The sequence below is a fragment of the Taurulus bubalis genome (genome assembly GCF_910589615.1).
Source record: "Taurulus bubalis genome assembly, chromosome: 11".
NCBI classification, from domain to species: Eukaryota; Metazoa; Chordata; class Actinopteri; order Perciformes; family Cottidae; genus Taurulus; species Taurulus bubalis.
Window position 1 is genome coordinate 3,239,913 of NC_136599.1, and position 20,979 is coordinate 3,260,891.

The following is a 20,979-nucleotide window of genomic DNA, read 5'->3' on the forward strand; positions in this document are numbered from 1 at the left end:
GATCAGTGGATTGAAAGAACATTACAGCTCATCTCTTCTCTTTTTCCCGGTCTTCTTCTCTTCCTTGTGGAAGACTTTTCCATCCGCCTGCTTCCTCCAGCTCAGCTTGACGTCGTCGTTCAGCCCCTGGTCCTTCAGCTTCTGTTTGAGCTGAGAGACAAACACATTGACTTCCCTGAATGTGTCTGACAGAGAAGAAGTCTTCACTAAGCTGTTGTTCCTCTACATCCTGCGTAGTGTTGTACTGTTGTTAATGAGAGGAAGACGTACCTTCTTCAAGAGGCCCTCCATCACCACAGGGTCATTCAGGTCCAGAGAGGAGCTGCTTTTCGTCAGACTCACTTTCACCACTCGCTTTGCAACAGGAACTAAAATACAAACAACCTTCATCAGTCACAACATACCTGGCTGATAATCATCAACATCCTGGAATGTTCAACACTTTGCATGATAAAAGAGAAAAAGTATTGTGTTGGGGTATGTTGGGCAGTTGATCTGCATATCAATGTGTTTTCTATCCATAAGCCTGAGTGAATGATAGCTTACCACTGTAGCAGATGAACGCTAACAGGACGTCACACTTCAGGGTCTCCCATTGTCCATTGGCACTCAAATCTGCTGACACGCAATCCTCAGAGGAACCACGAGGCTCCAGAGCTTTCCAGTTCCTAAATGAGGAGCCACTTCCATCAGACCACTTCCATCCATCTCTGAAGAGGCCGATCCAGCCTCCCAAGGGTGCAGCATTGTACAGCTTCTGGTTCTCCTCCATGTTCCTCACCATGACCAGGTCTGTGTGGTGTTGTCTGCAGTAGCTCTGGGCATCAGTCCACGTCATGCGGGGGGTAATGCGGACAAATGTCTCACTGGGCCCTGAAAGTAGAGCATAGTGAAGTGCTGAGTAGAGGAACTATAACAGACTACATGATGCAGACCAGTTTATTGTTCTGAATGAATCTCAGCATGAAGGTGGATCAACACGGAGCGGTGTGAATATGAACATGCAGCGTCCATTGAGGCCCACATTCATAAAGGCATCAGAGATATTTTCACTCCAACAGACATGATACAAACCGGCTGAATGAACATTTATCTGCTTTAAATGACATTCATGTAGCTGAAGACTAGTTCAAGTAACCGTGAGGAACTTTTAACTGGTCCTGAACCAGTCTCAGTCTAGTCCTGGTCCTCTATATATCTGAGTGTAGTCCTGGTCCTGGTATAGACTAGATCAAGCAGAGACCACGGTAGACTGGTCTCTGCTGGAGTCTGAGCTGAAGGAGATTCTGGTGAACCTGCTTCATCTGGTTTCACCAGAATCCGACCCAGTGGCTCCGATGAGGAGCTTTAAGAAGAACTCTATAGAACCAGACCATCTTCTCTCTGGTGGTCTGGTTACTGATGGAGGTCTATAGAGGACCAGGACTACACTGAGGTCTATAGAGGACCAGGACTACACTGAGGTCTATAGAGGACCAGGACTAGACTGAGGTCTATGGAGGACCAGGACTACTCTGAGGTCTATAGAGGACCAGGACTACACTGAGGTCTATAGAGGACTAGACCCTGCTGCAGTAAAATGAGAGTGCTCAGAGATACTACCACTTTAGTGCACAGGGGGCACCAGAACCAACACTACCACTTTAGTCCACAGGGGGCACCAAAACCAACACTACCACTTTAGTGCACAGGGGGCGCCAGAACCAACACTACCACTTTAGTCCACAGGAGGCACCAGAACCAACACAACATGACAGTTTGTAATAGTAACTTTAATATTCACACCTTTGACATCGAAGCAGATTGGATTGCGGGTCCACCAACAGTTGTAGTCGCTCCATATCCCACCGTTATGCACCACTACACAGTGTTGGTCTCCGTTGAGGTTGTCCGGTTGTCCAGATGTCCATCGTCTGAACTCCGTCTCTCCGGGTTTGTAGAAGCTTGTGTTTGACAGTGACCACCTCCAGCTGTCCACGTACAGTCCTATCCAGGCTCGCTGAAAGCAATATTTCATTGTGATATAAAGAAATAGACTTTCAAATATTTTTACTTTCCATTTACAGTCATAACGGACTAAGCGTCTCACAACGTGGTGACGGCTGAGCTGAAGGCTAGCAGCTAATGATGCTATCAGCTAACGATACTAACAGCTAACGATGCTATAAGCAAACAATGCTAGCAACTAACGATGCTAACCAATAATGATGCTAACAGCTAACAATGCTAGACGCAAACTATGCTAACAGCGCTAACAGTGCTAACAAAGGCAACATGACTCCTCTATATATTTACAATGAAGATGTTTGTTTGATGAGATACTAATTCTGTAAATATCAAGTGCACATTAGCAGCATGTTGCATTAAATCATATGTTTTGAATGTAAAATCTTAACCTGTAAAGTAACTCAGTGAAATAAATAATAAATGTTACTCTGACATGTAACATAAAAAAAGCATTGAACTAAAATACTCAAGTAAAGTACAAGTACATACTTAAGTCCAGTTCATTTGCATATTTTCCACCACTTCCAGACCTGTCACTGACGTAATAAAACTCAGAGATGGAGGCGGCCATTTTGCTTGAATCCAGCGTTCTCTTCAGGGTCTCCAGGTCCTCCAGGTCTCGTATGGTGACCAGGTCGGTGTATTTCTCTCTGCAGTGACGCTGTGCTTCAGTCATGTTCTTCATCTCATAAACAACATGGTAGCGACGCCCATCAGGTGATGAGACGGCACACAGCCCTGGATGACACACGGCATGCTTATTTTTCATCAAATCTTTATTGATTTTCTAGATATGCAATAAGTGACAGTGACGACCAGGACAACATGTGCATACATAAAGATACACATACATGTAACAATACATTAAAAAATACTACTATTGACGATGCCCACCCCCCTCATACATCTCCAAATATTATAAAAGGGAATGTATTATATTCTGAAACAATAACATATATTGTTGGATTTATTTTAAGCCGTAGACAAACAGCCTATTGATTACATTTAATATTAATAACTTAACTCACTAATGCAAATGATCCTTTTACATTAAAGTAAAAAAGATGAAGAAAGAACGGGAAGTAAGAGGAATGTCACAGAGACAAATTATTATAATGTTAAAGATGGTAAAGCATATGAAGATATTAAAGTCTTGCCTGACACAACGAGGACGCTCAGGAGAAGTGTGTCCATCCTCGTCTCCTCTCTGTCCGGCGAGTGACTGTTGAGGTGCAGCTCATGCAAAGTTCTGCAGCAATCATTTTACTAATGACTTTAACATCGTTTCTCTAACGAAGACGAGCTGGTAGTGATGTGAACAAAGGGGGAGATTTAGGAAGTGGAAAGGAGTCAAGGGATGAGGGGATGAGGGATGAAGGGACGAGGGGATGAGGGGGTCATGAGAGAGCTTTCTATAAAAAAGACAACCTGCAGATTCACAAGATCTCCTTCAATGTCTTCTCCATCAAAGCATCAGCCAAACATAACCCAACACAGCCATGCATCGCAAGAGAAATATGACTTTGGTGGAAGAAAAATGGTCGCGATGTTTAAGCGCTGCATCCACATTGCTAACTGTGCTAACTGTGCTAACTGTTGACTAACTTCCTGTAATGCACAGAACAGCATTTCTGGGTCCATTTCAGTCAGATTCTCCTCTGGGTACTTTTATAATCAGCCAACCGTAGTGAGCGTTTGACAGAAAACTGATTCTGGTTGGCTAACAGGGCTGTCAATCTCATGTTGGTGGAATTAGAGAGATCCAACAGGCTGTAAGGAAAAGGAGGGTTATTGGGTTCATATTTAGGTCATACGCTGGTGGAGCTATTGATCACATAATGGTAAAATACGAATATGGGCAAATGGAGCATGATGATTTGAGTGCACATGGCATTCTTTTTGGTGTATTTAGTTTATGTTACTGCTGTATTTGGATGTATTGAACACTATTAGTCATATACAAGTGAAATATATAGCGTGGTACATGAGAACATTTAAATGCACACACAAATCCAAAACACGCGATTTGGAGATTCGCCTCAACGGTCTGAACTAAAACCTCTCATGTTTTTCTGCTAAAGTCAAAATTTGCAGACAGACTGTTCACATATTGTGATATGATTTGGTTTAAACCTGCAGCTGCATCATTCCACAGAGATAATCATCCTGAAAGTGCTTTTTAGTTTTAATTTCTGCTTCATTTACTCTTAACCAGTAACATATAGACTGATGTCTACACATCTGGCCAAATCTCACAAGTGTTGCCTTTATTATAACAGCAACATTATTTAAACATACCTTGTGGTTGCAGAAATGAACTTGTGTTAGTCTAGAGATGCAATATTTATTTATTTTTGCTAAAAAAAACGTCTCGGGTTTAAATTAAGTACTTAGTGCTCAGGAAAGAAGCTTCTTCAATCCAGAACTAATAATACATGATGATATAATAATGCGTAATGATCTAATAATAACTGTCCTTTGATATTCGGTTTGGTCGCCACCCAATTTGGGAGAAACAGGTCCTGGTGGACATGAACCTAATATTTAATATACACAGAAACCAGATGATCAAGTTCTTTATCATTTAAATGTTTATTGGAATAACTGCATAACTAAACTACTCAACAGAAAATATATGAATAAACCATCAAATAAACAAAATGAATGGAAGGAATAAAGAATATGATGAAGAGTACAAAGAATAACAATGAACCAGAATTCATGTAGAATCAGTTAATCCCAGATTAAATTGAATCACATGATCTCTTCCCATTTAATAATAATAATAATACATTTGATTTATATAGCGCTTTTCATAATACTCAAGGACACATTACAAACGTTTGAAATCATCATAAAAGAGCCACACAATAAACACTTAGAGGACACGATCAAACATTAAAGCAGGTCTGGCTTGGGATTCGTGATTTGAATATGGAAAGTCAGTGCAGACTCGGAGGAGTTCCAGAGGGAGGGGGCGCTATAGAGAGGGATCATTTCAACTCCATGCAAAGAGGCGGAGCCATTTAATACACACATCTTTCATGTATTCATAACAACTTGTTGATGGTTGGCCATTGAAACACCCGACCGTGAGACATTGTTCCTACTTCTCACCGGTTCATCACTCCTTCTCCCGTATGGACCTCATAAATCTCCCTCCAACATACCAATACATCCCATAATCATGCTCTCCCACATCTCCCAGTAGAGGTAACACATGCTCGCCCTGACTCGGATCCTTATGAAGAGAGAGAGGGCGTCCTGCCTTGAGATACATGACTCAACAGAAATAGCATCATCACTACTTCTGGAAACAGGGAAAGCGGTAAAAATCATATCATATTCCACAAACAGGAAAAAAAAAAGACAACAGGAAATATATTACAACTAAAGATTAAAGAACGAGAGAACATCAACACAAATAATCCCACAGCCCAAAGTCAAAGTGATTTATGGAAATACAAATTACAACTGAATACACTAACAAAACAACTCAAACAGACTGACACGGACATTTTTAATACAGCAATACATCTGTAAAATACCAGGCCAACCACATCAAGTGAAACAAGGAAAACATAACAAGGTAAATGATTGTGAACTCCTCTCTTCAGGCTGTTGTCGGTTGAGGTGCAGCTCATGCAAAGTTCTGCAGCAATCATTTCACTATCTAAGCCCGGCTGATAGTGATGTGACCTTCAAATGTTTTGCTGGCAGATGGAACAAAGGGGGAGATATAGGAAGTGTAAAGGAGCCAAGGGAGGAAGGTGTGGAGGGAAAACGCCCATCCATCACTAAGACGGTCCAGCAGAGGATGTTCTTCCTGAGGCAGCTGAGGAAATTCAACCTGCCAAAGACAATGATGGTGCACTTCTACACGGCCATCATTGATCCATCCTCTGCTCCTCCATCACCGTCTGGTACGCTGCAGCCACTGCCAAGGACAAGGCCAGACCGCAGCGCATCATCCGCTCTGCTGATAATATAAATCCTTATATTCTACAGATATTCTCCATTACTCTTCATGTCAATTAAAGTTCAGGCTAGCGAGGTCAGTATAACACAGCTATGCAGCTGGAGTTGGGTGTGTCTATGAGTTGGTTGTGTCTATGAGTTGGTTGTGTCTATGAGTTGGGTGTGTCTATGAGTTGGGTGTGTCTATGAGTTGGGTGTGTCTATGAGTTGGTTGTGTCTATGAGTTGGGTGTGTCTATGAGTTGGGTGTGTCTATGAGTTGGTTGTGTCTATGAGTTGGTTGTGTCTATGAGTTGGGTGTGTCTATGAGTTGGTTGTGTCTATGAGTTGGTTGTGTCTATGCACACTTCAACACTCACAACTGTTTATCAGTATATCGACATTAGTGAAGCAGACGGGTCGTTGCACGGTCCAGTCTTGTGAGAAAAGATGAGAACACGGGATTCTCCTCCTCTTGACAGGATAGAGCCAATCAGATGTGAGGACGAGGCGAGACCAACTGTGACGATAACCTGTGTATGAAAGGCCCCACTTCCGTTGGTGGGGGCTGTTCTGTGCCCAACCTGCGTGCTGCTGGACCACTCACTGCTTTTGCAACTGCAGCGCTGACTACTTTGCTTGTGATCATTTAGTAAATAAATATAGAGAACGAGAGAAGTTGTTGAACGGAGTTCTTCCGGAGGCTACACCAGGCATCCAATAATTAACACGCACTAACACTGCTGAGAGGTGATTGGCTGCAATCTGCCGTCCCTCCAGGACTTGTTCGCTTCCAGGACTCTGAAGATTGTTTTTTAACAAAGAGGGGTCTTACAACTCTGTAGGCTGTTGTTAAGGCCTTGAACCATGGAGTTGTACAAACTCAGCTGCGGCTCGAGAAGGCCTTTTTGGGGAATCTTGATAAAAGTATACTCAAATCATGATAGATATTTATAGTTATGATCAAAATATGTTATAATAGTGTCATTTTTGGAAATATACATTTTATTCCAAATAAAATTCTGAAAAAATCAATATAAATGAACACAAGTATTAGAACTCATGTGGGGTTCATACGACTACTTGAAGAAGGGAGACACCATTTTTGCTTTAACACATGAAGCATAGACTTCTATACAACCAGAGGATTCACCCCCTGCTGGTCAGGAGAGAGACTGCAGCTTTAACACATGAAGCATACACTTCTATACAACCACAGGATTCACCCCCTGCTGGTCAGGAGAGAGACTGCAGCTTTAACACATGAAGCATAGACTTCTATACAACCAGAGGATTCACCCCCTGCTGGTCAGGAGAGAGACTGCAGCTTTAACGCATGAAGCATAGACTTCTATACAACCACAGGAGTCGCTCCCTAGTGGTCAGGAGAGAGAATGCAGCTTTAACACATGAAGCATATACTTCTATACAACCAGAGGAGTCGCCCCTTTGTGGTCAGGAGAGAGAATGCAGCTTTAACACATGATGCATATACTTCTATACAACCAGAGGAGTCGCCCCCTGGTGGTCAAGAGAGAGAATGCAGCTTTAACACATGAAGCATATACTTCTATACAACCAGAGGAGTCGCCCCTTGGTGGTCAGGAGAGAGAATGCAGCTTTAACACATGAAGCATAGACTTCTATACAACCAGAGGAGTCGCCCCTTGGTGGTCAGGAGAGAGAATGCAAGAGATTGACGCCTGCATCAAACAGATGTTTGAGGTTTTCTGATACTTTACAGTGCATTCGAAGAGGCTAAATGCCTCACTTCATGAAAGATCTCTACTCAAGGTTCCCTTTTTCCCGGAGCTTTCGGCCACATCTCACAGTCTTCATGGGCGGATGGATTTACTTGGTTACTCCAAGGTGTCTCCAAAATGAGCTCAGTGTAAACGCTGAGCAAACTCCATTCGCTGATGAAAACCGGGGGAAGTGGTTAAAGGCTCAAGCTCTAAAAGCGTCATAACAGACATAAAGAGAAGCATACATATTGATATTATATTCCATTTCTGCCTTACGACTACTTCTTCAGGCTCAATTTTTTCCACCAAAAACAGATTTTTAAAGAGAAATGTGTCAATGTCTTTCATTCACCAAGCTCTTTAAAATAATTATTTTCTCAACCACTTTTTATTTGCCGTTTCCCCTCAAAGATAAATGAGAAACTTCGCCCGTCCAAAAAAAAGTAGGTTTTCTTTTTCTAAAACCCCCAAATATAACCGGCCTCGAGCCAAAGAAGCCATCTATTAAACTCTAGTGGCTCAAGTTAAACTGGAGGAACAAACATGTTAATGCAGGAAGAAGAAATGTGCCTTTTCTTACTTTTATTCACTTTGAGGGAAAATTCAGGAAATACCTGCTAATGACATCATCGATCGTACCTGATTGGTCGGGAGAGGAGACGCACACATATGCGTGAGAGAGAAGTCAGAATAATACAGCAGAAATAGCAGAATGCTTCACATGTCAGAGGCTGAAGAGAAATGAGACAATTGACAGAAAGCAGAAAAAAAAATGAAAAAAAAGGACGGAAGAAGAAAAAGAGCGCCATCTGAAAAAGGAGGTTTCCCTCCTTCTCCCCTCTGGGTGTGGGGCGACCAGAAAGGGGTCCGCTTACACCTCAAAACCCTCTCTCACACACACACACACACACACACACACACACACACACACAAGCATGTAGGAAAAGAAAAGTGAGAGGTTTGTGTGTTGCATCGGGTTTTCAAAAATCCTGCCAGAGTTCATGCTCCGAGTGCCACAGCCAAAGACGACACACACACACACACACACACACACACACACACACACGTCAGTCATCTGATGGGCAGGTGGGGGGGTCCTCACTGCGGTTTGTTTGAACCGTGTTCGATTTAAAAGTAAAAGGACTCGTCCGATGTTTGTTTTTGAGCTCTCTCTCTCTCTCTCTCCCCCTCTCTCTCTCTGTCTCTCTCTCTCTCCCTCTCTCCCTCCCTCTCTCTCTCTCCCTCTCCCTCTCTCACTCCCTCTCTCTCTCTCCCTCCCTCTCTCGTTTGGCCAGCTGTCGTAACGCCATTAAAAGCCGACGCACGTCGCTGCTTCCAGACCTCAGAAAGGTCGACTGCTTTGTTTTTTCCTGCCTTTAAAAAGTGATTTTTTTTTTTAACTAATAGATAAACATGAAACTTCCTCAGTTGATGACTTACATTGAGATAAGTGTTTTTTGAATGAAATGCAATATTTAGATATGCAAATTAAGCAATATCTTCAGTTCATTACTGACAATAAGAAGAGTATTTATTATATTAAAAATCTAGGTTTTCTTTCCACTAGTCCACTTTTATGGAAGTTAAATAGGCCAAAAACTCAAAATTGAACAGAAACTGAAAAATTATGTTTTTGCCTGTAAAGTCTCTTTAATCACTTCAGCAGAAACATATAACAGAACATATTATTCACACTGTCTCTCTCTCTCTCTCTTCCCTGGTGGGTATGAAATCAATAAAAAAAATGGCTGCCACACCAGGAGGGATTTAACCTCGTCCATCAGCACCCTCGGCCACACGTCTAACCACCGGAGCTCCAAATGGTCTTTTTTTTTTATTGTTGTCATTATCACACCTGGAAAGTGAGGGTTTGACTTCGCCACAACTAAACGTCTGCAATCATACTTTCTCCAATGCGATCTCTACAAAACTGTAAAAAAAAAAAAACTTCTTTACCGACATGTAATCGGTGAACACGAGCAATCAGCACACAAAAAAACATTTGTGATAATCCTGCATCTCTCCATCCATCAAAGGGACGGAAAGAGGAGCTGGACCTCTGGGTGCTGACAGGTCTGCTCATCTCACACCATCATCCCCAAACGTCCACGCAGGAGACCGACCAATCGAAATGTAGCGTTCATGTCATTGATCGGGTGATCAGAAACGACTGCGTCTATTCATGATTCATTAACTCCATGCACGCATGATCGAAAAACACCTGACTTGTTAAATAATTGAGATGAAAAAAACAAGAGTCTCGGTCAAGATGCTGCGCGCACGCACACACACACACACACACACACACACACACACACACACACACACACACACACACACACTCTTGAATGGAGGACTGTGAGAGGAACAGAGCGGCCTGTGTTTACTCTGGCAGGGCCAGCAGCTTGTGGAGCTCCGTGGAAATGAGCCGCTCACTGATCTGATGGAGACGCTGCCTTTGAGGTTCTTTTACAATCGACCCGTTCCGTTTCCCAGCGTGCTTCACTCCCCCCGGGGATACAAAAAATGGCTGCCACACCAGGAACACGGCTGGTCGGGCGAGGGTGAAAGAGTTCACAGAAAAGACGGTGTGAACTTCACTGGATGGAGCCGGAGTCATCCACAAGTTTCATGTGTTGAAGCTGCATTCTCGCTCCTGACCACCAGGGGACGACTCCTCTGGTTGTATAGAAGTCTATGCTTCATGTGTTAAAGCTGCATTCTCTCTACTGACCACCAGGGGCGACTCCTCTGGTTGTATAGAAGTCTATGCTTCATGTGTTAAAGCTGCATTCTCGCTCCTGACCACCAGGGGACGACTCCTCTGGTTGCATAGAAGTATATGCTTCATGTGTTAAAGCTGCATTCTCTCTCCTGACCACCAGGGGGCGACTCCTCTGGTTGTATAGAAGTCTATGCTTCATGTGTTAAAGCTGCATTCTCTCTCCTGACCACCAGGGGGCGACTCCTCTGGTTGCATAGAAGTCTATGCTTCATGTGTTAAAGCTGCATTCTCTCTCCTGACCACCAGGGGGCGACTCCTCTGGTTGCATAGAAGTATATGCTTCATGTGTTAAAGCTGCATTCTCTCTCCTGACCACCAGGGGGCGACTCCTCTGGTTGTATAGAAGTCTATGCTTCATGTGTTAAAGCTGCATTCTCGCTCCTGACCACCAGGGGACGACTCCTCTGGTTGCATAGAAGTATATGCTTCATGTGTTAAAGCTGCATTCTCTCTCCTGACCACCAGGGGGCGACTCCTCTGGTTGTATAGAAGTCTATGCTTCATGTGTTAAAGCTGCATTCTCTCTCCTGACCACCAGGGGGCGACTCCTCTGGTTGCATAGAAGTCTATGCTTCATGTGTTAAAGCTGCATTCTCTCTCCTGACCACCAGGGGGCGACTCCTCTGGTTGCATAGAAGTATATGCTTCATGTGTTAAAGCTGCATTCTCTCTCCTGACCACCAGGGGGCGACTCCTCTGGTTGTATAGAAGTCTATGCTTCATGTGTTAAAGCTGCATTCTCTCTCCTGACCACCAGGGGGCGACTCCTCTGGTTGCATAGAAGTATATGCTTCATGTGTTAAAGCTGCATTCTCTCTCCTGACCACCAGGGGGCGACTCCTCTGGTTGTATAGAAGTCTATATAAATGACTACTTCTCTCTTGATTCATTCCCTCAGTAAACATTGTAATCTCTAGTTCATCCCCTTCATATACAAACCTTTTTTGGGACGGTGACGACCAGCTGCTACAATCAAACCACAATATGGATCGTCAATGATCGACGGCAAAGAGACGAGATCCAAAAGGTTTTATTTGCTCGCCTCTTTTCCTGCATGCTGATCCGATCCGGTCCACCGGCGGTTTAAATGTTTAAATGTGCAGTTCCTCTGAACACTGGATTCCAGCACTAATGGAGGGGCTCGAACGCCAAGGACGTCCCAGCAGAGCAATTTCTAAAGACCCGTCTTCGTTGACGACGTCCAAAGCGCTCGATCCCCGGAGAGCAGCGAGAATCTAGGAATAATTGGCGGTCATTTTATTTTATTTTCTTCTTCTTCCATGTTTCCACTGAGCCATTTTTTCCATCTAATTGCCTTCGAGGAGGGAAGTAACAAGCGGCTCCGGCGGCCCAGAGCTCTCATAGCGGACCGCAGATTACACAATGATCTTCTTTTAAGATGCAGACGTCTTCACCGTGGAGGAGAACCACCGACCCGTTTCACTACCCGTCTGTCTTCTGGGAGCAGAAGGGACTGCATTGTGTTGGTTCTGATCCACGGGCCAGACGCCATCGATCACATGGTTACATTAGAGCAGTTCTAGGTGGTACTTTGAGTTACTGCTGGGTTCTACATGTTCTAGATGGTTTTCTTTGTGATGGTTTGGGGTTATAGATGTTCTAAATAGTTATTTGTGTTGGTTCTACATGTTCTAAAGGCTTCTCTTTGTGTTGGTTCTGGGTTCTACATGTTCTAAAGGGTTCTCTTTGTATTGGTTCTGGGTTCTACATGTTCTAAAGGCTTCTCTTTGTGTTGGTTCTACATGTTCTAAAGGCTTCTCTTTGTGTTGGTTCTACATGTTCTAAAGGCTTCTCTCTGTGTTGGTTCTGGGTTCTACATGTTCTAAAGGCTTCTCTGTGTTGGTTCTGGGTTCTACATGTTCTAAAGGCTTCTCTTTGTGTTGGTTCTGGGTTCTACATGTTCTAAAGGCTTCTCTGTGTTGGTTCTGGGTTCTACATGTTCTAAAGGCTTCTCTTTGTGTTGGTTCTACATGTTCTAAAGGCTTCTCTCTGTGTTGGTTCTACATGTTCTAAAGGGTTCTCTCTGTGTTGTTCTACATGTTCTAAAGGCTTCTCTCTGTGTTGGTTCTGGGTTCTACATGTTCTAAAGGCTTCTCTTTGTGTTGGTTCTGGGTTCTACATGTTCTAAAGGCTTCTCTGTGTTGGTTCTGGGTTCTACATGTTCTAAAGGCTTCTCTTTGTGTTGGTTCTGGGTTCTACATGTTCTAAAGGCTTCTCTGTGTTGGTTCTGGGTTCTACATGTTCTAAAGGCTTCTCTCTGTGTTGGTTCTACATGTTCTAAAGGGTTCTCTCTGTGTTGTTCTACATGTTCTAAAGGCTTCTCTCTGTGTTGGTTCTGGGTTCTACATGTTCTAAAGGCTTCTCTTTGTGTTGGTTCTGGGTTCTACATGTTCTAAAGGCTTCTCTGTGTTGGTTCTGGGTTCTACATGTTCTAAAGGCTTCTCTTTGTGTTGGTTCTACATATTCTAAAGGCTTCTCTCTGTGTTGGTTCTACATGTTCTAAAGGGTTCTCTCTGTGTTGGTTCTGGGTTCTACATGTTCTAAAGGGTTCTCTCTGTGTTGTTCTACATGTTCTAAAGGCTTCTCTTTGTGTTGGTTCTGGGTTCTACATGTTCTAAAGGGTTCTCTCTGTGTTGTTCTACATGTTCTAAAGGCTTCTCTTTGTGTTGGTTCTGGGTTCTACATGTTCTAAAGGCTTCTCTCTGTGTTGGTTCTGGGTTCTACATGTTCTAAAGGCTTCTCTTTGTGTTGGTTATGGGTTCTACATGTTCTAAAGGCTTCTCTTTGTGTTGGTTCTGGGTTCTACATGTTCTAAAGGCTTCTCTGTGTTGGTTCTGGGTTCTACATGTTCTAAAGGCTTCTCTTTGTGTTGGTTCTGGGTTCTACATGTTCTAAAGGCTTCTCTGTGTTGGTTCTGGGTTCTACATGTTCTAAAGGCTTCTCTTTGTGTTGGTTCTACATGTTCTAAAGGCTTCTCTCTGTGTTGGTTCTACATGTTCTAAAGGGTTCTCTCTGTGTTGGTTCTGGGTTCTACATGTTCTAAAGGCTTCTCTTTGTGTTGGTTCTGGGTTCTACATGTTCTAAAGGCTTCTCTGTGTTGGTTCTGGGTTCTACATGTTCTAAAGGCTTCTCTTTGTGTTGGTTCTGGGTTCTACATGTTCTAAAGGCTTCTCTGTGTTGGTTCTGGGTTCTACATGTTCTAAAGGCTTCTCTTTGTGTTGGTTCTACATGTTCTAAAGGCTTCTCTATGTGTTGGTTCTACATGTTCTAAAGGGTTCTCTCTGTGTTGTTCTACATGTTCTAAAGGCTTCTCTCTGTGTTGGTTCTGGGTTCTACATGTTCTAAAGGGTTCTCTCTGTGTTGTTCTACATGTTCTAAAGGCTTCTCTTTGTGTTGGTTCTGGGTTCTACATGTTCTAAAGGGTTCTCTCTGTGTTGTTCTACATGTTCTAAAGGCTTCTCTTTGTGTTGGTTCTGGGTTCTACATGTTCTAAAGGCTTCTCTCTGTGTTGGTTCTGGGTTCTACATGTTCTAAAGGCTTCTCTTTGTGTTGGTTATGGGTTCTACATGTTCTAAAGGCTTCTCTTTGTGTTGGTTCTGGGTTCTACATGTTCTAAAGGCTTCTCTGTGTTGGTTCTGGGTTCTACATGTTCTAAAGGCTTCTCTTTGTGTTGGTTCTGGGTTCTACATGTTCTAAAGGCTTCTCTGTGTTGGTTCTGGGTTCTACATGTTCTAAAGGCTTCTCTTTGTGTTGGTTCTACATGTTCTAAAGGCTTCTCTCTGTGTTGGTTCTACATGTTCTAAAGGGTTCTCTCTGTGTTGGTTCTGGGTTCTACATGTTCTAAAGGCTTCTCTTTGTGTTGGTTCTGGGTTCTACATGTTCTAAAGGCTTCTCTGTGTTGGTTCTGGGTTCTACATGTTCTAAAGGCTTCTCTTTGTGTTGGTTCTGGGTTCTACATGTTCTAAAGGCTTCTCTGTGTTGGTTCTGGGTTCTACATGTTCTAAAGGCTTCTCTTTGTGTTGGTTCTACATGTTCTAAAGGCTTCTCTCTGTGTTGGTTCTACATGTTCTAAAGGGTTCTCTCTGTGTTGTTCTACATGTTCTAAAGGCTTCTCTCTGTGTTGGTTCTGGGTTCTACATGTTCTAAAGGCTTCTCTTTGTGTTGGTTCTGGGTTCTACATGTTCTAAAGGCTTCTCTGTGTTGGTTCTGGGTTCTACATGTTCTAAAGGCTTCTCTTTGTGTTGGTTCTACATATTCTAAAGGCTTCTCTCTGTGTTGGTTCTACATGTTCTAAAGGGTTCTCTCTGTGTTGGTTCTACATGTTCTAAAGGGTTCTCTCTGTGTTGGTTCTGGGTTCTACATGTTCTAAAGGGTTCTCTCTGTGTTGTTCTACATGTTCTAAAGGCTTCTCTTTGTGTTGGTTCTGGGTTCTACATGTTCTAAAGGCTTCTCTCTGTGTTGGTTCTGGGTTCTACATGTTCTAAAGGCTTCTCTTTGTGTTGGTTATGGGTTCTACATGTTCTAAAGGCTTCTCTTTGTGTTGGTTCTGGGTTCTACATGTTCTAAAGGCTTCTCTGTGTTGGTTCTGGGTTCTACATGTTCTAAAGGCTTCTCTTTGTGTTGGTTCTACATGTTCTAAAGGCTTCTCTCTGTGTTGGTTCTACATGTTCTAAAGGGTTCTCTCTGTGTTGGTTCTGGGTTCTACATGTTCTAAAGGCTTCTCTTTGTGTTGGTTCTGGGTTCTACATGTTCTAAAGGCTTCTCTGTGTTGGTTCTGGGTTCTACATGTTCTAAAGGGTTCTCTTTGTGTTGGTTCTACATGTTCTAAAGGCTTCTCTCTGTGTTGGTTCTACATGTTCTAAAGGGTTCTCTCTGTGTTGTTCTACATGTTCTAAAGGCTTCTCTCTGTGTTGGTTCTACATGTTCTAAAGGGTTCTCTCTGTGTTGGTTCTACATGTTCTAAAGGGTTCTCTCTGTGTTGGTTCTACATGTTCTAAAGGGTTCTCTCTGTGTTGGTTCTGGGTTCTACATGTTCTAAAGGGTTCTCTCTGTGTTGTTCTACATGTTCTAAAGGCTTCTCTCTGTGTTGGTTCTACATGTTCTAAAGGGTTCTCTCTGTGTTGGTTCTACATGTTCTAAAGGGTTCTCTCTGTGTTGGTTCTGGGTTCTACATGTTCTAAAGGGTTCTCTCTGTGTTGTTCTACATGTTCTAAAGGCTTCTCTTTGTGTTGGTTCTGGGTTCTACATGTTCTAAAGGGTTCTCTCTGTGTTGTTCTACATGTTCTAAAGGCTTCTCTCTGTTGGTTCTGGGTTCTACATGTTCTAAATGGTTATAGGTTCACATAATTACATTAGAACCCTCCACATCAGCTTCAAGGTTAAAGATGGAACTCGTGAGAGTCCAGCTGGAAATGTAAAACTAAATAAAAAAGGTTCAAGGAGGACAGAAAGGGAATTAACGAGTGAAAGGATTGACGGGACAACAGGCTGATAAAAGACGTGTCTAATCCATCAGTCAGAGAAAAGAGAGAGAGAGAGACACACACACACACACACACACACACACACACACACACACACACACACACACACAGTTGTCGTCTTCGCTCCTCACACCTGTTACTCCTCACAGATCCGTCTTTGTCGGGATCAGAGAACTTCAGACGATTTCAGAAGACGCCGCTGCTTTTCAACCAGTTTGTGCTTTTTATCACAAGACGTTGTGATTATTAACAGAACGCACATGAGCGCCATCTAGTGGAGGAGAGAGAGATGACGCCTGACGAGTATTGAAACACACAAACACTGAAAACTAAAACATGTTGTTCCACTCTTTTCTAGAGATTATATTCAGGACATTTCAGTGCTGATCTACAGCTACAGATCAAACTTTACACAACAGATCCTACATTTTATTTTTTTATTCTTCTCCATTATGAGGCTCACTCGCCTGGAAAGTGGACGCTTTTAAGCCGCCTTCAGAGAATAAACAGGAAGTCAAAGAAACAGTTACTTGTCAAAATGTAAAAGAGACAATCAGCTCTCTGATCTGCCAGTTTCCCCCATGATGCACTGGGGCGCAACAAAGCCAATCACGCCCAGCTCTGATGTTGGTCTAGAAGTTTGAACATTTCACCATCGTAAACCATGACAAAAAAACGTTTATAAACAAAAAGCATTATTTATTTTTTAATAATAACACGAGGTGAACCCGTTAGTCACACAATACTAAACGTTTATTTCCATCTCGCTCAATCCTGCAAATCTCATAAAAAGGCAAAGCGTCTCCACCTGTGCTGTTATCATCATCGATGATGAAGAGGATGAAGATAACAGCTGTGTGTGTGACACCGTTCGCAGTTCATTGGTTCTTCAGTAAACTGAGGTTCTAAAACAAACTGGGGGGATGTTTCGGCAATAAATGTGTCGCAACTGTGGTTCTAAAACAGCCGCACGGCCACTGAGAGGAACCCACCACCAGAGGGCGCCACTGCACAGAACACAGTGCGCACACACACACACACACACACGAGACGCTCCCTTCTTCCGTCCTCCCTCCAGGCTTCACCGCTCACCCTCAGTGTCCCGATTGTTTTTCAGCGCGTCGACGGTGCCGGCATCGAACCCTCGGCGCGGCCTCAGTCCGCCGCCAGGCCGGCGGGCAGCTCCACCACCACGGGCTCGCACTCGTCCAGGTCGGCGTCGAAGTCCCAGCGGAACTTCTTGGTCAGGTGAGCTTTGAACTTCTCGGCTCTCTTGCGCAGCGAGGCGTCCACAGAGGGGCCGCCGGCGAACTGGAAGAAGTCCTGAGACGGAGACGTGACCACGAGGAGCGAGGAGGAGAACATGCTCACTATTAATTATTATAATAATCAGAATAATGATAATAATAATAATAATAATAATAATAATAATAATTCAGGCTTTGACGTTCTACATTCTTTTTTTTTCTCCACACAAACTGCAAGGTGGAGCAATATCCACAGCTCTCCTACTATCCCTCCCTCCCTATTCGTCTCCTACACTCTCTCTCTCTTTCTACCTCTCTCCCTCCGTATTCGTCTCTCTTTTCACTTCTCTCCCTCCGTATTCACCTCTCTTTCTACCTCTCTCCCTTGGTCTCTCTCTTTCTACCCTTCTCCCTTCATCTCTTTCTACCTCTCCCTCCGTATTCATCTCTCTCTTTTCACCTCTCTCCCTCCATATTCACCTCTCTTTCTACCTCTCTCCCTCCATATTCATCTCTCTTTCTACCTCTCTCCCTCCATATTCATCTCTCTTTCTACCTCTCTCCCTCCATATTCACCTCTCTTTCCACTTCTCTCCCTCTGTCTCTTTCTACCTCTCCCTCCGTATTCATCTCTCTCTTTTCACTTCTCTCCCTCCATATTCACCTCTCTTTCCACTTCTCTCCCTCCATATTCACCTCTCTTTCCACTTCTCTCCCTCCATATTCACCTCTCTTTCCACTTCTCTCCCTCCATATTCACCTCTCTTTCCACTTCTCTCCCTCCATATTCACCTCTCTTTCCACTTCTCTCCCTCCATATTCACCTCTCTTTCCACTTCTCTCCCTCCATATTCACCTCTCTTTCCACTTCTCTCCCTCCATATTCACCTCTCTTTCCACTTCTCTCCCTCTGTCTCTTTCCACTTCTCTCCCTCCGTCTCTTTCCACTTCTCTCCCTCCGTCTCTTTCCACTTCTCTCCCTCCGTCTCTTTCCACTTCTCTCCCTCCGTCTCTTTCCACTTCTCTCCCTCCGTCTCTTTCCACTTCTCTCCCTCCGTCTCTTTCCACTTCTCTCCCTCCGTCTCTTTCCACTTCTCTCCCTCTGCATTCTTCCTCCTATCTCACTCCTTTAATCTTTCTCTCCATCCCTCTATCCCCCTGATGAAGCTTCCCCCCCCCCCTATCTCTCTCTCTCTATATCTATCTCTCTGAAGCTTCTCCTCCTCCCTCCCCCGCTGCGTTTCCTTCCCTCGCTCTGACCTCACGGAGGTGAAGTAGCGCCTCCCTACCTGCAGCGTGGACGTGAGGAAGTTGCTCTGGGACACGATGTCCACGAAGAAGTCGGGCGAGATCTCCCCCAGCTGGTGGTAGAGCACGCCCACGAGGCCGAGGTAGAGCGCCGGGCGCGTCCGCATGGCCTCCTCGGAGCGGCAGAGCAGCGCCAGCAGGCTCTTCCAGTGCTCGAAGGCCTCGTACACGTTGCCCACCAGGAAGCACACGAAGGCAAACTGCAGCTCACCTGAGAGGAGGAGGAGGAGGAGGAGGAGGAAGAGGAGGAGACAAGATGGAGGACGTTGTTTTCTTTTCCTTTATTGTAAGACAAGAGACAAAACACAGACATGACACCAAGAGGACGGCAGAACAGTGAGATACAAGAAAAACATCATGGAGTCACGGTATGGGAGAACAGTGTGTGTGTGTGTGTGTGTGAGAGAGTGTATGAGTGTGTGAGAGAGTGAGAGAGTGTGTGTGAGAGTGAGTGTGTGAGTATGAGTGAGAGTGAGTAAATGAGTGTGTGTGTGTGTGTGAGAGAGTGTATGAGTGTGTGTGAGAGTGAGTGTGGGTGTGTATGAGTGAGTGTGTGAGTATGAGTGAGAGTGAGTAAGTGAGTGTGTGTGAGAGAGTGTATGAGTGTGTGTGAGAGTGAGTGTGGGTGTGTATGAGTGAGTGTGTGAGAGTGAGAGAGTGTATGAGTGTGTGTGAGAGTGAGTGTGGGTGTGTATGAGTGAGTGTGTGAGTATGAGTGAGAGTGAGTAAGTGAGTGTGTGTGTGTGTGAGAGAGTGTATGAGTGTGTGTGAGAGTGAGAGAGTGTATGAGTGTGTGTGAGAGTGAGTGTGGGTGTGTATGAGTGAGTGTGTGAGTATGAGTGAGAGTGAGTAAGTGAGTGTGTGTGTGTGTGAGAGAGTGTATGAGTGTGTGTGAGAGTGAGAGAGTGTATGAGTGTGTGTGAGAGTGAGTGTGGGTGTGTATGAGTGAGTGTGTGAGTATGAGTGAGAGTGAGTAAGTGAGTGTGTGAGTGTGTGAGAGAGTGTATGAGTGTGTGTGAGAGTGAGTGAGTGTGTGAGTATGAGTGAGAGTGAGTAAGTGAGTGTGTGAGTGTGTGTGTGTGTGTGTGTGTGTGTGTGAGCATGTGTGTGTATTAATGGGATGGGTGGTGCCACGTTTATAAAAACATAGTAAACGCCCAGATGGAGCGTTGTTCCGTTGGATTGTAAATACACTCCATGGTTCACGTTACCCAGCAGGTCGAGCGGCCGCGCCCCGTGGTTCTCCCGCAGCACCGCCTCCAGGGCGTAGCTCTGGTCCAGGCTGCAGCGGGTGATCTCGGCCGGCGTGGCCCCGGCGGGGTACTTCTTCTCTGGGACGACGGAGAACCTCATCTCCGTGCCCTCCCTGGGCTTCATCCTGGGCAGCCGCTCCAGCCCCTCCTTCATGCTGCGGCACGCCGCGTCGTTCCTCGGCTGCTCGGCCCGGTCCTCGGTGAGCGTGAGCTGCCGCTCGGGGACGACGTCGCTGAAGGCGCAGACGCGTCCCGAGAGCGGCGTCAGCTTTTCCGCCACCTCCTCGCTCAGCCGGTCGGTGAGGGACACCCACTTGCGCATCACCTCGTACGGGTAGGGCCCCAGGAAGGGGTCCAGCTCCCGCAGGGTGGCCCGGACCCGGCTCACCTCCTCCTCGTCCCGGGAGGCCGAGAAGTCCAGGTCCTCTTCTTTGGGATCCCAGGTGGCCAGCAGTACGTCCCGGGGTCTGAGCGTGAGGAAGAGGCCCGTCTTCGGCCCGACTTCTCCTCCGCAGCCGGGGGAGTTGACGGAGGAGTAGTGGAGGAAGTGCAGGCCGGGGGGGATCATCTTCACGCCCTTGAAGCGGGGGCCCACCTTCCAGCTCTTGCAGTCGAGCCCCAGCTCGCTGCCCAGCGGGACCCCTAGCAGCACCAGGGTGGCGCCCTCCTCAAACAGCCTGCGAGCCACTTCCGGGTCCATGTCGACGCCGGTGTCGCTGTTGGCCATGTCCGGTCCGTCGAGGGGTCTCCTCCACTTCCCAAAAAAACCCCGGGAAACACGAGAGGGACAGTTTATAGTTCCCAGGAAGCTCCGGAGGGTTTCCTCGACATGTGTAACTAAAGCTACGTCCGACAGCGATGCTGCTTTTAAATATATATTTTTTTGACCGGAAGCAGTTTAACGTAAATAAATAAATAAAACTAAGTATTAAACGTACATTTAAGAAAATGTGTGTCTTTTTTTACAGCAACGATACCTCGTGTAGCTGGTTGTTGACGTTTCGTGTCGTTGACGAGCCGTTTGGTTTGGCGCTGTGCAACGCCACTTCTGGTCCGGGCGGAAACAGTGTTCCGCAGAAGATGTGTTCCGTTTTGAAATAAGAAATATTTGCTTGAAGTGTGACAAAGTATTTTTATTTGTATGTTCAAACAGTCCATTATTATGCTAGTATCA

At 45.0% G+C, this 20,979-nt stretch overlaps 1 protein-coding gene across 1 annotated transcript; it reads right to left on the reverse strand.

The window, feature by feature from the left end:
• Positions 1-16,456: 16,456 nt before the first annotated feature.
• Positions 16,457-20,532, reverse strand: aar2 (AAR2 splicing factor; the record flags this gene model as incomplete). Its single annotated transcript, XM_079226410.1, has 3 exons — positions 16,457-17,320; positions 18,534-18,763; positions 19,764-20,532. The coding sequence occupies 3 exons, from the start codon at positions 20,530-20,532 to the stop codon at positions 17,153-17,155; spliced, it is 1,167 nt and encodes a 388-aa protein (XP_079082536.1). The 3' UTR covers positions 16,457-17,152.
• Between the last annotated feature and the right edge of the window lie 447 nt (positions 20,533-20,979).